We start from the raw sequence: 15,957 nt of genomic DNA on the forward strand, positions 1-15,957 counted from the left end.
TGTCCTTTAAAACCTTAACAGCAAGTTGCACCTGACCAGAGCCTTTTAGTTCATGGAAAGCTGATCTGATTGTTTACGTTCTACTGTAATAAAAACTGCCTCATACGCAAGAACAGTACTCACCTCACAATGAAACTTTTTCATGTAATGGTTCAGATTAATTGAGAAAAAGAATCAGAAAGGTCCTAAAATCCTACTATAATGAACAATAAAGCATCAAGTAACTGCATCTTTAAAACATTGCTGTTGTTTCGTTGCACTTTTGGGTGATTGGAGCATCACAAGACAAGTAGCTGCAGTACATTGATGAGAAGGCAGCTGATAAAACTAAGCAACTGACTGATAAACTCCAGGAAAACGACGTATCTTTGATTGTTGGTGTGAACTGTTCCTTTATTATTCAATTAATCTACTCTGACGGGACAATCAACACTCTTGAGTGTCTGCCATTGAATGTAAACTCAGTAATCTCTGTTATCTTTGATGCTGGTTCAGCATTTAATAAACAGATCATCTCGGCTGTCAGCACCAGATTAGATCACGAAACCCTTCCTGCCTGTTAAGGATTTGTGGAGAACAGTTCATGTGTCTTATCTCTTGCATTACACATCTGTTTTATTGTCCAGTACTTTGCACTTTGAGTTTTTATTTGAGTTTTGGTCATCAATCTAATAAGTTAATCACGTACACTCAACAAAAGCACTCACCAACTGTTGTTTTTAAATGTCCTCTTTTATTTTAACTGACTTTAGAGACATGGCTGTCAGTATGGGGACTAAATAAATCTTCTTTTTTTTACATTTTAGATGAAGAGAGAACTAAATATATACAAACACACACTCATAAACCCTGAGATCTATTTGGGAGCTTTTACTATAAATATGAGCAGACCAATAAGGAGCTGCCGTTCATCTCTAAATGTGTCTGCAACATACTTTCATGAGCTGCTTCTATTAAAAGCCCATTAATATTCCATATTTCAGCAGCCATAATGCTGCATATGCGTATCAAATGAATACATTAAATAAATATATAGGTGTCAGCTTCCTTACATATGAGAAAAGGTTCATCCGGTTGCATTCCCGGGCATCTGTGCGCGGTATCAGGTGCGCGCCTCCATCATTCGCTGCGGGGCTCCGGAGAGGGGGGCGGAGCTAGTCAAGCCGGGTCACGCCCCCTTGCACTATAGCGCGGTGTCGGCTACTCTCCTCACAGAAAAAACAGAAAAAAGACATCCTAAAGGAGCACAGTCCCGTCCGCCAGCAGCACTGCCAGAAGGATAAGATCCCGCGGAGAGCGAGTCCTGCGCGTCGACACTCGCGGCACAAAACTCCGAATAATCCCGGCAGAAATCACAGAGCATCGCCGCGTCCCGGTTCTCCTCTCCGTTCTCTCTCTCTCTTTCTCTCTCTCTCTCCCCCCCGCGCTGGATCTGTCGTGCCAGAAGATGTGTGTGGAGAGCGACGGATGCGAGATCGAAGGCTGCAGCAGTTCGGACGAGGTGCGCACGCTGTCCGGCAGCATGAGCCCCGCGCTCAGGTCCAACCCGGACCTCCACGCCTGCAAACCGGGGCACAAATTCCGCGCCGCGCTGCTCAGATGCCGCTCACCGGCCGCCGCCGCCGGGATCCTCAGCTTCGGCAACGTCCTCAATTACATGGATAGATACACTGTAGCCGGTAAGTGAGCCACCTGACTTCTCCCCTTCCTGCTTGGAGCTTTCCGGTGTGTGTGTTTTGTGTCAGTGAACACCGCGCGGCAGCGCGTCCGCTAATTGCCCGTGAGCCGCTCCTGGTCGACGGAGCCAGCGCACCTTTCAGCGGAGACGGGCGGAACAATGGGGCGCAGCGGGCTGTCCGCTCCTCCACTAACGGAGGCTCGGTGGTTCGATGCTGGGAGACTTTGTGTGCTTTTTAACCCGAAGCAGGACAGTCATGTTTCTGTGTCCGCTGCTGATAGCTGATCGATCAATTAATTAAGGAGATCCTCTCTCTCCCTTTCCACGGACCTGACTGCTTTTGCACTGTGTGTGTGTGTGTGTGTGTGTGTGTGTGTGTGGTGTGTGTGTGTGTGTGTGTGTGTGTGTGTGTGTGTGTGGGCTCGTCTGTCAGACGAGTTTCAGCGATTGCAAATAGAAAGAGAGAGAGAGAGAGAGAGAGAGAGAGAGAGAGAGAGAGAGAGAGAGAGAGAGAGAGAGAGAGAGAGAGAGAGAGAGAGAGATTAGTTCCTGTAGTCCATCCTCTTGTAGTGCGTGCGTTGTGCGGCATCTCGCTGTGTGTTGCGGCATCTCGCTGTGTGTTGCGGCATCTCGCTGTGTGTTGCGGCATCTCGCTGTGTGTTGCGGCCATGTGCTCGTCCCACTCAAAGTGTCCGCATATGTCCTCACTACGGCGGAGATCCACGACATGATTTATTAAAACTGAACACGGTGTTCGAGCTCGAGTCTCAGAGGGTAAAATGTGAAAAAAGTGCATTTGTATTGTACGGGATTAATTTATTGATTACTAAAATGACCAATTACGTGTTGAGTGAGATGATGCAGAGATTTTGAAAAGCAAAATGTTTTTTTTTCTCTTGTTAATATTATAGAAAATATTAGAATATGATAGAAAAAGCCCAGGCAGAGTCATATTATTGAAATAGCCCAGTTTGTAAACTCACACCAGACATGGATTTGATTTGGATTATTATGGATTCCTCCCAAAGCGAACATTGTGTAACCTCTTGTTATAACAATGTGTGATCACACCGTGTGGCACCATGGGTAACCTCTCATCCTCACCTCAGTCCAGGCTCGGACATGGGACTGTGGCACTGAACGGGTTAACCTCACTGCTGCAGCATGGAGAATGGAGGGAAGCGTGCTCATGGCGGAGAGAGTACGCGCTTCGTTAAAGAGCCCCCCCCCCCCTCCTTCCTGTTGAAGTGCAAGTTGTATTCATGCTCTTCTGCAGGACTGTCACACAGAGCTCTACTTGACATTCATGTGTTTGTTTCACCTCATCACACATTATCTATGCAGCATATCTGGCATCAAGATTTCTGAAATTGATAAATTAAGATGGGAGGAGAGGTAAAGGTGGAATTTCCCTCCTGGCAGAGAGAAGGGGAGAAGGAGTGGCTAGTCCAAATGAACAATGTGTACACTTTTAAGTAGCCACATGCCTGCAGCTCATCCTCCTGAGGGCTTCAGGTCCGGTCTGTAAAGGGGAACGCCACACGCCCTCTGGCACCTGCAAACATGACGGCGGGAAGGGTTTAGCTGCTACACCTACAGCCAAGAATGTAATGATGAGGGCGAGGGAGGAGGAGGAAGACGAGGAGGAGGAGGGGGGCATATCTTATCTCATCCATCTTCAAGCACCACTCCGTCACAGCAGATCGCTCGATAGAGGAGAAGCCACGCTGCTCAGCCGCGGATGCGCCAAGCTCCCTCTATACGCTACAGCTCCTCCTGTCTCCTCCTCCAGCTTTGATTAGAGGAACCCCCCCCCCCACACACACACACACACACACACCCTCTGACCCCTCCTCATTAAGGGGCTCGCGACAAACCAACCCTATTCTCCTCCGTCCTCTCCATCGCGACGCTGCCGCTGTTCGTCTCTGCCCCTTCATGCCGCACGAGATGCTGTGGGAGGAAAGAAGGAGGAGGAGGAGGAGGAGGAGGAGGAGGAGGAAGGGAGCGCAGGATGATGGTGTTGGGGAGGGGCGGGGCGGTTGCAGAAGCCCTCGCCCCCCCCGTCCCATGCCACCTGCACGCTGCCGGGACGTTTTTGCATGATGCATGAGAGGCGTTTGCGGCGGACCCCCCTCGCAGCATCCAACTGAAACACACACATCCGGTCCGATCTCCCATCCTCCGTCCTCCTCTCTCCTCTCCTGCTCTCTGAGCTGCGCTGGAGATTTTGCCGATTGTAGAAACGGGACATCAGCCTTACATCTTGTCTTCTCCCGATGTAATGTCTGAGCTCATTACATGGCTCTCAGCGGAATTAACTATCATTCGGTCCTCTTTCCACTCCCGCCGCCTCTCACTGGATCTCCCGTTAGCTCTCTGTCTCCTCCTCTCCTTTCCTAATCCCCCTCTGCTTTTCCGCTTCTCCAGCTTCCTTGTTCTCCTCCTGCAGCAGCAGGTACCCAAAACTCATAGATCTTAGTGTCAATTAAGATAGCATGAGCGCACACACACACACACACAAAAGCACACACACGGAGAATAGAAAAGACTCTCCACACCATTTCAAGAAGGGCTGAATGGGAGAGGGGAGTAATGAGGGGAGGGGCCGGCTGCTGCAGTGGCGGGCGGACAGAGGAGGGAAGTGGACGCAGAATGCGTGTTTAGCACGAGCGATGCTGCCCCCCCCCCCCCCAACCCGGACGTCAAAAGGTCTTTGTACCAACAGCCATCACTGTAGTGTGTGTGGATCACTAAAGCATTGTCACAGAGACAGAGGGTGACCATTCCAGACACCGGGGCTATTCTGCACCACAACAATGATGGGAACATTGCACCAACCAATGCACAGCGGCCGTGTCAAAGACTTGAATCTTCTCTGTTGATCCACAGTGTCAGAGGTGAAGCCACACACACACACACACACACACACACACATACAAATAAAAACCCAGCACACACAAGCTGCAGTTTATGGTTCCAGCGCTCGACTTCTCCGGCGCGATGGTGAGAGCCGCACAATTAGAGTCGAGTTCCAACGACTGTTTCTTTTTTTTTTTTTTACGAGCGGTTGTTTTTTAGGGTTTTATAGATGCTCCGCCAATATGTCGTTTTTTTTTCACGAGACTTGAATATTTACTGCCCCCAGTTTGTGAGGAGGGACGGCTTCGAAACAAAAGTAATTGTCTGAGGCTTTGCGCTGCACGTTGGAGAGGCTTTAGATCTCAGTATGGCACTAGAACATGAGTGGAAAAACTCAATATTGATAGTGTGTCATCCTTCAAACTCACAACAAGGAGTCACAAGGAGTCTGCGATGTACTGTAATGTAAGCACATGAACACCAGCCCTCTTTAAAATGCATTTTGAATAACTGGATCATCTGCAGGCAGTCCAAATTCACTCTGTTTCCATATGTACATGTTGTTGATTCGACAAAGAGAAAGGGATCCGCTTCACTCGAGGTACAAAAGACAACGCGAGTCAGCTCCATTTGAGCCGGACTTCAGGCCCAGCTGTCCAGCCTGAACGGGGATGCTCCTCCTGAAGCCCGTGCGTGGTCTTTACGAGCGTCTGCGAAGCAGACGGGGCAGAAATGAGGAGCGTCTGGGGTATTTGAGGGTGTCCCGATCAGGTCGATGGCGCCGTTACTCACTGCATTTCACAGTGTGCAGGGGGATGAGATGGAGGTCGGACCGATGAGTTACGACGCTCCGGTTGGGTCACTTGTGTCCGACCGCAGCCACTTTTATTCATCTTGCATTGGCTTTTTTTTTTTTAGAGTGCAGCTCTGAGATTTAGGAGGCGACCACGTTTAATTTAATTTGAGGTGGCTTTGGAACCTTAAATCCCCGTGTTGGTCTCGGCGTAGACCCACAGCAGACAGTCCAAGCTCCTCGACAGCTTATCATAAAGAGGGGATTAAGCGTTTCTTCAGAATATGAGGATGTGGGAGACACTCGGCACTTAACGTTATTTGCTTCTTGGTAAGTAAGTAAACCCTGATGTGTGCCACCCCCCAGAGGCGCCCCCCTTTTCAGACAGCAATGGGACAGTGTGTGTGTGTGTGTGTGTGTGTGTGACTGCAGCCTAATCTGTGGTGGACAGAAAGATTGGGGAGCCGCAGATTAGCGTCTCTTCCAGGCACCTTAAACTGAGTTGTCTCAGTCAAGCTGTCATTCTGTGAATACCCCCCCCCCCAAAAACAGGGTCACATCCCATTGGACAAGGGCAGGACCCCTCGCATGTGAACTTTTGGCATCTTGCATTCAGACACAGATGACCGTGTGGTAATAATCCCCCTAAAGCCAGCTCCGATGCAGCAATCCATCCAGTCTGACTGGCTGCGCAGATTAATTCCTGCTCGCTCTGTCCTCTTCCTTCGGGGCTCCTCATTACCGGCGTCCACACGAAGCGCTCCTCCGCGTTAGCGTTTTCCTCGTAAAGGAAACGCTGAGGCAATCTTCTGTCTCCGACATGTGTTCTGCTGTCTGTTGTCACAACATGAAGCGCCCTTTTGCTGAGGGAGGAAGTGCACAGAGGGCATCGCTTTCAGTTCCGCAGAGGCAGAGAAGTCGAGGCGGCGTCTGCGGCCGTCGGGGGGGACAACAAATGCTCGAAGTAGAAAGTCCCCGCAGATCTTCTCGGTCACATGAAGTGCCGCAGTGGAATATGTCGGGATGAGCCACACAGGAAGTGTCTCCTCGCTGCCGAGCCGTGTGAGAGGCTTTGGGCCACGCTCCAGTTGCTTCTGGGGTCGGGCCGCCGGTCGCTTCGCCCCCTCGCTCGTCTCCCCGTTTCAATCGCTCTCGTTTTACGGCGTTCACATTAACAAGGTCCCCCGAACAACAGCAGAGGCATTAAAAAGATGGAAGCGCCTGTAATAAGTCACTTTATAGGGTTGTGTAGAGGGTTTTTCCGTCTGATGCGGGGCTGTTTCGAATTAGACGAGCGGCACCGTACGGCACGAAACGTCTCCGTGAACGGCGTCGTTCGTGCGTCTTTTTTAAAAAAAATATATCGTCCCGCCGCCGACAGCGAAATATTGACGCTATCCGACAGATGGTGCATGGAACAATGTCATGATATCCCTGCCGAGTGGACGTTTCCAGACCGGTTTCCCACAGATTTCCCGCTAATCTCTTTCTGTCTATATCCTGGCGTGCCGCCGTAGCTGCTGTGAGAAAACAGTCTGTGTGTTCTTTAGGCTCCGATTTAGCCGACTGGCTGTAATAGTAACCGGTGGAATTAGACCAGAGTTTCTTCCTCTGCCAGACAGCGCCGGCTCTTTCATGTGGCTCCTCCGCATTTTCACCCTCAACGCCGACGCAGTTCCTTCGCGGCGGCTCTCGCTCCCGTGACCTCTCTCTCCCCCTGGATGATGGTCGACAGTCGCTTTGCTTCGGGTACGGCGGATATTTTGGCATCGCCTAACCGCCCCGAACCTCGCAGCCGACATCACTCGTCGCAGCCATGAAGCCATGAAGCCGGCTGCTTTCTGCTTTAAGGTATTTTTACCTCCGTGATGAAGCCCAGAGGTTTGAGGTGACAGGCCCGCCGGTGTCCCACAAACAAACAGGAAGTGGAGTTATTGTATCAGGCGCATTGATTTGGCCTCACTGGCAGAGATGCCCCGACCAATCACAGGGCTTACCTTAACTCTTGATGCCTTTTTCTCGATTTTGCACAATTTCTTAAATTCTCCTTTCAAAGGTATTTGCGTATGAGATACATACCCATGTGCTACATCTAAAATTGCAAAACAATCTCAATGAGGCAACATTGTCGTACGCTAAAGTGTAAAGAGAAAATATGACTCAAGGCTGAAAAATGTTATCTTGATTTTGGAAATTCTTCATATCTCTATAGTGAAAACATAACTTTACTCATGTGGTTGAACTGCGTTGGTGCTAGATATTAGTTTACCAAATGTCTTAGGTTCACAAAAGCAGTGAAATATATGAATAAAAGTGTAGACACATGTAAATAAATGTCTAAAACCAAATGTATTATTATCGTATTTTCAGCCCTTGTGCCTGTTTGCCGCCATTTGACTTCGAGCGGCGTTTTCCTTCTCTTGAGTCACGACGTTGTTTGAAGTTGTCGCCACTTCTCGTGTCAGACTTTTTGGGAAACCTCGGCCTCACATCCACTCAGAACAAAGCCACGCCTCGTGCTGTCGAATCCAACATCAGGCCAGACCGCGAGTGTCTCTTCTAACACACGGCGGCCATTTTTCTCACCTGGCCTCTCATCTTTCAACCTCCGCTAGCTCGACGAGTCGACCTGTAAGAGACGGGTGTGTGCTCGAGCTGACCTCCCCTTTGTAGAGGAGTGTGTGCGTGGACATGAGGACGGGGGCGGTGGTGTTTTCTTTGGTGTCGTGTCCTCCACCTACTCGTTCTCAGCAGGATTACAGCCCTGAGATAAACACAGTCTTTTGCCAACTTCAGTCCACTTCTGGAGCGACGGGCGAGATGAGTCACGATCTCCCGCCGTCCGTCCAGCCCCACGTCCAAAACCCCCATCTTGCAATTAGCCCCCATGTTACATAACGACGTCCCGCCCTTCCTGTCCCATCAGATAAGAAGACTATCTGAAATTCTTCTCCTCAGATGGAAAGATGGCAGGAAGGAAAGAGGAGCGATCGGGGATGTGAGGAGCGCTGTCGAATAACAGACCATCCCTGCTGAGGAAATGTGACGGGGGAAAAATGTGCTTTCCTCCCTCCCAACATTCCACCTCTCATGATGATCTTACACTTGAACAGGGCAGTGTGAGAGGTCCAATATTGTACACTATATTATTCAGATTGTTTCTGCATTCATTATGGGATGCCATGGGATAACAAGCAGGCAATACGACGCACCAGCACCGCTACTCTGCAGATGGAGCAGTCAAAAGGCTGTTTTATGAGTCAGATCAATGCATTTTGAACCGCTCTGACTACGTGGTGTGTTTCCTCCAGCCAGCCTGAACACACACACACACACACACACACACACACACACACACACACACACACACACACACACACTAAGACATATTTACGAAAAAGAGAAAAAAGCAAAGCAACACAAGTGAAATGTCTGTGTTGTGAAGGTCAGATTCAAATGTTCCCGTGAGTCCAGAGACCGCTGATACATGCGATGGAGAAATGGAAATCACGCCTCGCGAAACACACAAACACACACACACACACACACACACACACACACACACACACACACACACACACAGTGAATATTGATCGACAGGAACCGCCGCCTGGAATTTGTTATGAGTGATAAAACCGTGAAATCCCGGCGCTCTGCATGGAGTTGGATTTATTTTTTCCCCGACACATGAACAAGTTGTTCTTGACAGAGTTGGAGTCCAACCTCCACCTGCACCTCCACCCGCAGCGCGGAGACACAAACCAGCGGACACGCGAGCTAGCCGCGATATTAGCGCTCGGCTCCTGGAAGCTCTCACAGCTGCTGGAATAATATTTAGAGTGCTTATTTACAGCAGCTCTATATTTGAAAAGCCGTCCCTGTTGAGGGAAAATGTAATCTCCCCCCTCCACTTACATGTGATGGAGTCAAAGAGCGGAGGCTGGCACAGGGGTTGTGTAATCTTTCATAGCCACAGTTCAGGCCCAGGATAAGGTCTTGTGTGTGTGTGTGTGTGTGTGTGTTCCCTTACATGTTTCATCAGCTCTTTAAAAAAAAAAAAATCATTTGTGGATATCAGTCATGTTGTCAGAGCTCGATGAGATTGCAGCAGGATTTTCATCACTGTGTTTGCTGTGTTTGTGGGGAGAGCCGGGGTTGAGTGAGGGCGCCGACCTCTGTCAGGGACTTTGATGTCCCGGGTCAGAGGTGGACACACACACACACACACACACACACACACATGCACGCACTGGAACACAGCCCTTAGTGTTTTTCTGCTGTACGGGTTTCACACTGAGGATTGAATTCCTCTGAGAATGTGTCATCAGTTTTATGTTTCCAAGACGTGAGCGCCGTCCCAGAGACAAGAAGAGTGCATCTGCAGGTTATTAAACATAATGTCGGGAGGAGGAGGGGGAGGGGGGGGTCAGCGACGCATCATCTGAGCCCGCCTCTCGTGTCAAATCATGCACAGATTGATCAGCAGGCAGCCAGACGTTTGTGTCTGGGGTTTTCCGTTCTTTCTGGCTGCACGTAAACGAATAAAAATACTGCATTTTTTGCTAAAATGCTGCAGATTTCTTATTTGGGATCCCGACAGAAAACTGTCAACAAAAAGTAATCGTCAGACTCCATCCGGCTCTGCTCACGAGACAACGGCGAGCTGAGTTGAGGTGTTAGCTTCTGCAGAGCGGTCGGCTACGCCTCACTGAGGCAGAGTTATTACAGCGTTCTTTTGATGCCATAAATGTTTACTGGTGCATGTTTAACTGCATAAATCTGCAGGCAGCTTGTCAACACAATACTCCCAACAACTTTGATTGCATGTATTTATAACGCTGAATATAATTGCGCTCGACTTGAAGCTGAGTCTGTCGCTGAACGCGGTCGTCGTGGCGTGAAACGAGGGACTTCAGATGCTCGGCGATGTTCGGCGCGGCCGGCGTCCGGCGTTGCCGGTGGAGGTGTGTGAGCTTCTCGTATACGGTGAAATGACGGATTAGCGCTTCATCCCCGAGGCTCCGTGCTGCGCTGTAGGTATGTGCGCCATGCCTGTTTAAAACACGCGCGGTATGTGCGCAGGAAGTCAGAGAGGAAGAGCGCTGGAAAGGAAAGGTGTGTTTTTCCCACGCCGAGGACAACGCACATTCGGTGGCTGCAAACCTTTCTGGATTTCCAAGATTCAAACCGGCCTCCGAGGTCATTTGATATGAGTTTTGGGGGGCGAGAAGACACATTTGGGTTTCTCAGAGTGTTTGATGAAATAGCGGGGGTGGATAGAGGAAGTAATGAGATGCATATCTAATTCATGAGACGGTGAAAGATGAACCTCACGGCCTAAACTCAACCCCCAGCCAGCATGAGAGGGATGAAATTGAGTTGGAAATGAGTGGGCTTCTCCGTAAATGGAGACACAGTGGGTGTGTGCTACTGGGAGGATTGCTTTTGAGTGTGTGTGCAGCGGCAGGACGGGGGAGGGGAATGATGGGATGGGGTTCACCTTGACAGCGACGCAGAATGAAAATGCTTTTATAGGACTGACTGCTGTGGTCGTGATGGAGAAACAAGGAACCTGAAGGAGGATAAAACATGTTTGACGTCCATATTTACAGAGTATTATATTCCTGCATAACTGATTTCCTTCCAATTTCACACACTCGCACTCATTTTTTGTGAAGAAACCAATTACAAACTCACTACATCAATACATTCTTGTATTTAAACCAATTCAAACCTCTTTTTCCTGCGCTTGAGTGTTTGAGTCGTCGTAGGAACCCCAAATTAATTCCAATACTTGTGTTTATTGTATGTATTTGTTCAGCAAAGTCTTGAGAAAAAATGTATATCTGCCAAAATAATCACTTTTAAAAGATATTTTGATATTAACTATGAACATCCAGCATGATATGAGCCAGATTCCCCAAAACAGCCTCCTGGAGCGTCAATAAGACACCTTTTTGGAAAGATTAGGATCTAAAGAATCAGAATCTGCAACAAAAATCACAATAAAACAAAGACTTGTCCTGTTCGGAAGGAGTTTCAGTCAAAAAACTGTGTCGTTTGGTTCAAAAATGAGAAAAATTACGTATTTTATGCCAAACGATTGTCTGAATGGGGCATGCTGGGACTTAAAATGGGCGCGGGAGGATTTTTGCGCACGTTTCCAAAAGGTTAAAAGATAATGTGCCGTTCACATCAGCCATAAAGAAGCAGCTGGGCCCCGATGACCCCAGAATTTCTCAATTTTGTGGAGCCTAAGCGCTGTGATTATCCAGAGAAGACAGTCGGGCTGCAGCCGTTTGATGCTAAATTGAGCTGAAAACACAAATCGTCACCAATTTTCTGCTGTTTTTATCATGGCTCGAGGTCACTGTGTGCACGCTCTCGCTTTCTGTTTTTAGGAGCATCAGCTCTGCGGTCCAGACAGTGCGCTCAACCGCCTGTGGACGTCTTATCGTTACGCTCTGCAGCTCACGCTGTGAGCGGCTCCAGAGGAATCAGATGAAGTATGAGTCAGGTGTCGAGCCCGGAGAGCACAGATACTGTGTGTATTCTTTTATTTGAAGCACACGCCGCTTAATCTTTGGATAATTAAAGAGGCCTCAATGAGCATCATTAACTAAGATACTGTAAGAAAGCCTTTCTGCGCTGTAAGTACTGTTTATGATAATTATGCTGCAAGACGCCTCCCCGCATCCTCATGGAAGGAAAAAAAAGAGATAAAATCTCAGTAGAAAACACTACGTAACGACTTTAATCCTCCACACTGTTATGTAAAAATAGTGAAGGGATTACTGAGAGACATTTTTATTCCATCTGTATATTTAATATTCTTCTTACTGTTCATTTTCATTTTGTTTTTACTCCCGTTCTGTTTATTTATATTACTTGATTATTTGTCTGTATTTACTTGTGAGCAGTGCTGCTGTAATCCTGTAATTTCCCCACTGAGGGACTAATGAAGGATTATCTTATCTTATTTATACAGCTCTTTAGAAAACAGAGTTTACAAAGTGCTTCCACAGATATTTATGCAAAACATAAACACGACCATAAAAGCATTGAACGCAAGCAAACCAAAGAAATAGCCAAAAAGAAGAGAAGAAAACAAACACATGCATAAAATATACAAACAAAACCAGAAGAAACTGCACAACAGATCATAAAAGGACGACGTCACTAGAAGCTATAAAAATGGGTTTTAAGAAGTGACTTAAAAGAAGTTATTGTTTCAGCCGACATTCACGCTCATTCTGTCATGCTTCATCTTCTATGGAGAACAATAACCGGACTCTGTTTCAGCCTCTCTCTCCTTTTAAACCCCCCCTCTCCACACACACACACACACACACACACACACACACACACACTCCTCCGTGTCCACATTCAAGGTTGAGTTCAACTGCTGTTCAGTATTCCTGAGAGACGGCGGTGTGAAGGATCGCAGCTCGCGGCAGTCAGACGCTCTCATCTCGTCTCAAATACCTCTGCTCCGCTCCACCGCACGTCTTTCCAATACTTCTAAAAACATTATCTCACATACTCGGCCCCGGATGCATTATTGAGGAGCTATAGGTTCAGTCTGCTCCCTCGCTGCTTCGCTGTGCCTCCTCTCCACTACCATCAAATATTTAGCGCGTACTGGCTGCGACTAACGCGCCGCCGCGGCCCTCCAGAGGAATTCAAGCTTTTGATTAGTGGAAAATATCATATTCATCAAAGTGGTGATGCTGGCACACCTGCAGGCCTTTAATTTGATTTTGGACCCGTTTGTCTGGCGCCAATTTACACGATGAGAGTGAACGCTGCCTCTTATGTCACAATAGGTTTTATGAGTGAAGCATCCGCGTATTCATCCTCACACGCTGGCTTCTGGTTCGAATGCATGTGCCTTGGTGCAGAGGTCACCTTTAAGCTTGATTTGACATCCACACATCAACGGCAACATGGAATATGTTGCAGAAGGTTTTAAAGCTCAAAGAAGTGAAACCACTGACGGCTTTGAAATCTAGAATGAAAGAAATAGAGGCACATTCCCTAAAATTCACTGTTTTAACTTGTCTTGTTCTGTGTTTTCTGTCTGTAACTATGTGGTTTTTTGGCCAGGTCGCCCTCAAAAAAGAGATTTTTATTCTCAATGTGACTCTGATGGTTATATAAAGGTATGACGTAAGAAGAAACGCAAACTGAAACCGGACTTTTTATTTGCAGTGGACCTACTTTTGTATTTGTGTTTGAATTGTAGTGATTTGTCGGTTTGACAATCAATTATTTTTGGGAAAAACTGCCAGAAATAGGATTTGCATCAGCGTGTTGCTGCAGGAGAAGCTACAGGAAGAACATTCTGAGCGACAGAGTAACACGATGACACAACTAAACTGACAGAGTGTGCAACAACAATACAACAAACATCAGGTGTAAAATCCTGGACGTGGGAGCTTTAACATCCACTGTCCACTCTGCACCAACGTGCCATCCAAGAGGGGAACGTCAGTGTGCAGCGTTTCTCACCAAAACACCTCCTCGAGTCTGACAAACATGTTGACAACAGCTTCCTCGTCGTAAAGCGTGTGCAAAGTGTGCAAAGTGTGCGTCCTTCTGCGTGTGCACAAGAGCAACCTTAAATCACACGTCAGAAAGTCCACACGGGTTCTTTAATCTCCACTCTCATATTCATAATCTCTTAAACAGTAAGCCTCTCAGCTCGTCAATGGGATGACAACGTAAGGTCCTACATGTGCGTTTGACTCGCTCCCAACGGGGAAGCAGGACCAGGCAGCGCTCACACACACTCTCCTCATCTCTCTGGTGGATTCATATTCCCCTGCATGAGCTCTGTATAAACCCTCTGCTGCAGGCGGCGGCGGCGGCGGCGGCGGCTCACTGTTTCCCAGACATTTTGCAGCGCGTTTCCCTTTCTGTGTGGCAGGGAGAGGAAGTGGAATGGAAAAAGTGCCCCCCCCCCTCCTCCACCCTCCTCCCACACACCCACTGCGGACCACATGGCAGAAGGGAGGAGGAGAGCAGTCGGTCAGGAGCCGGGCCGCCGGCCGCAGTCGGGCATACTTGTGGTCAGCTTTCTCCTCTGGAGGCGCCGTGCAGCGCGGCCTCGCCTCCTGCACTCCAGCCGCCGTTACTGTCAACGTCTCTCACGCGCTCCAAAAACCCCAAAATGGGTCACGTGAACAACCAGAAAAAGATGCACTTTCTCCTCCCTCATTATGACCCCCCCCCCCCTCCTCTCCATCCCCCGCTTCTTCCTCTCCCAGACTATTTATACTGCTGGGGTTGACACATGAAAAGGAATCACCCCGTAGCAGGAATGGAGGGGAAGGATCTGGCCACATCAGCAGAGCGGTTCACCGCGGCCCGTCACACTCTCGCCAGAATGAATGACTTCCATCCATTGGCTCCCTCTCACTCCGACACACACACACACACACACACACAGGGAAACCAGGGGAAAGGGGAACATGCGTACACACACATATATATAGTATATATATATATATAAACAATGGAAACATATGTTTTGCAAAACAAATCCAGCCCAGTCTGACCCGCTTTTAGCCGCCACCTATTTCCTCGCTCCTCATGACTCCTCTGCTCTCCGTGTGTCTCTCCAACACGCGTCACCGTTATAAATTGGACCGCTATTCTCTCCTTCCTCTTAGCCTAGTTTCTATGTGCAGAAATAGAACCAAGAGGGGCCGGAGATCCACCCGTCTCTGTTGGGGATTTGATACGAAATCTGTCCGGGAGTTCTGTGTGTGCAGATCTGCGTGTGGCCGTATGGGCTGTGGTGTGTGTGTGTGTGTGTGTGTGTGTTGACTTCTGGTGTGTTTGTGAGTGTATGGTGGTCCAGGAGGAGCAATGCCGGCGGAGTGCGTCACTGCACGAAGAGCTGGCCTTGCAAAAACCAGCATGCTGTATCCTCATTTTAAATGTTTCCTTTGGATCGCGCCGCCGTGTTGTTTTAGCTTAAAGGTTTCTGGGGGAAGTTCACCTCCGCCTGTCAAATTATCCGTGTGATGTTTTTATTTAAGAACAATTACGCTGAACAAAAAACACACACGAGACGTTGGTCTCGGTATTCTGGAGCTGAAACAGTGAAGACTGAGAGAAAAGAGCTATTCATAATCAAATGATCCTCCAGCATTCACCGCTGTAAATGCGGTGTGTGTGTGTGTGTGTGTGTGTGTGTGTGTGTGTCGTGTTTACCAACTTGAGTCATTTCTTCTCGTGTTGCAGCGGAGAAAAAAAAAGTGGTCATGAAGGGCGGACGTTGTGAGAGTGGAATAAGTGTCAGACACAGGGAGCTGTTTGGCTCAACTCGCCGCCGTCTGCAGCTCGGTTCAACGTCCCAAAAGAAAAGTCTCACACAATAAATAAAAAGGCTTATAATCAGAATCAGCTTCCATGGCCATGTAAACGTTCACGTGCATGGAATTTGACGCCGGTTTCACTTTGCTCTTCGTACTTGTTTACAATAAGCAAAAGATGAATATAAAAAAGACAAAAAAAGACATTGGGTAGAAGTGGGAAGAAGCTGTCGTGTGTCATGCAGCTGTCGTGTGTCATGCAGCTGTCGTGTGTCATGCAAAGACAAATGCATGACAAAGCA

The 15,957-nt window shown here is 48.3% G+C and overlaps 1 protein-coding gene across 2 annotated transcripts in view; it reads left to right on the plus strand.

The window, feature by feature from the left end:
- Positions 1-1,222: 1,222 nt before the first annotated feature.
- Positions 1,223-15,957, plus strand: part of spns2 (SPNS lysolipid transporter 2, sphingosine-1-phosphate) — a 62,376-nt gene continuing 47,641 nt past the window's right edge. For both annotated transcript variants that reach the window (XM_068600891.1, XM_068600887.1), the window contains exon 1: positions 1,223-1,679. In XM_068600891.1, the coding sequence (XP_068456992.1) occupies positions 1,448-1,679 (232 nt within the window). In that variant the 5' untranslated portion in view covers positions 1,223-1,447. The remainder of the gene's footprint in view (positions 1,680-15,957) is intronic.

This window comes from Clinocottus analis, unplaced genomic scaffold (genome assembly GCF_023055335.1).
Source record: "Clinocottus analis isolate CAN_PGR_092001 unplaced genomic scaffold, fCliAna1.0.p SCAF_5, whole genome shotgun sequence".
In the NCBI taxonomy this organism is placed as follows: domain Eukaryota; kingdom Metazoa; phylum Chordata; class Actinopteri; order Perciformes; family Cottidae; genus Clinocottus; species Clinocottus analis.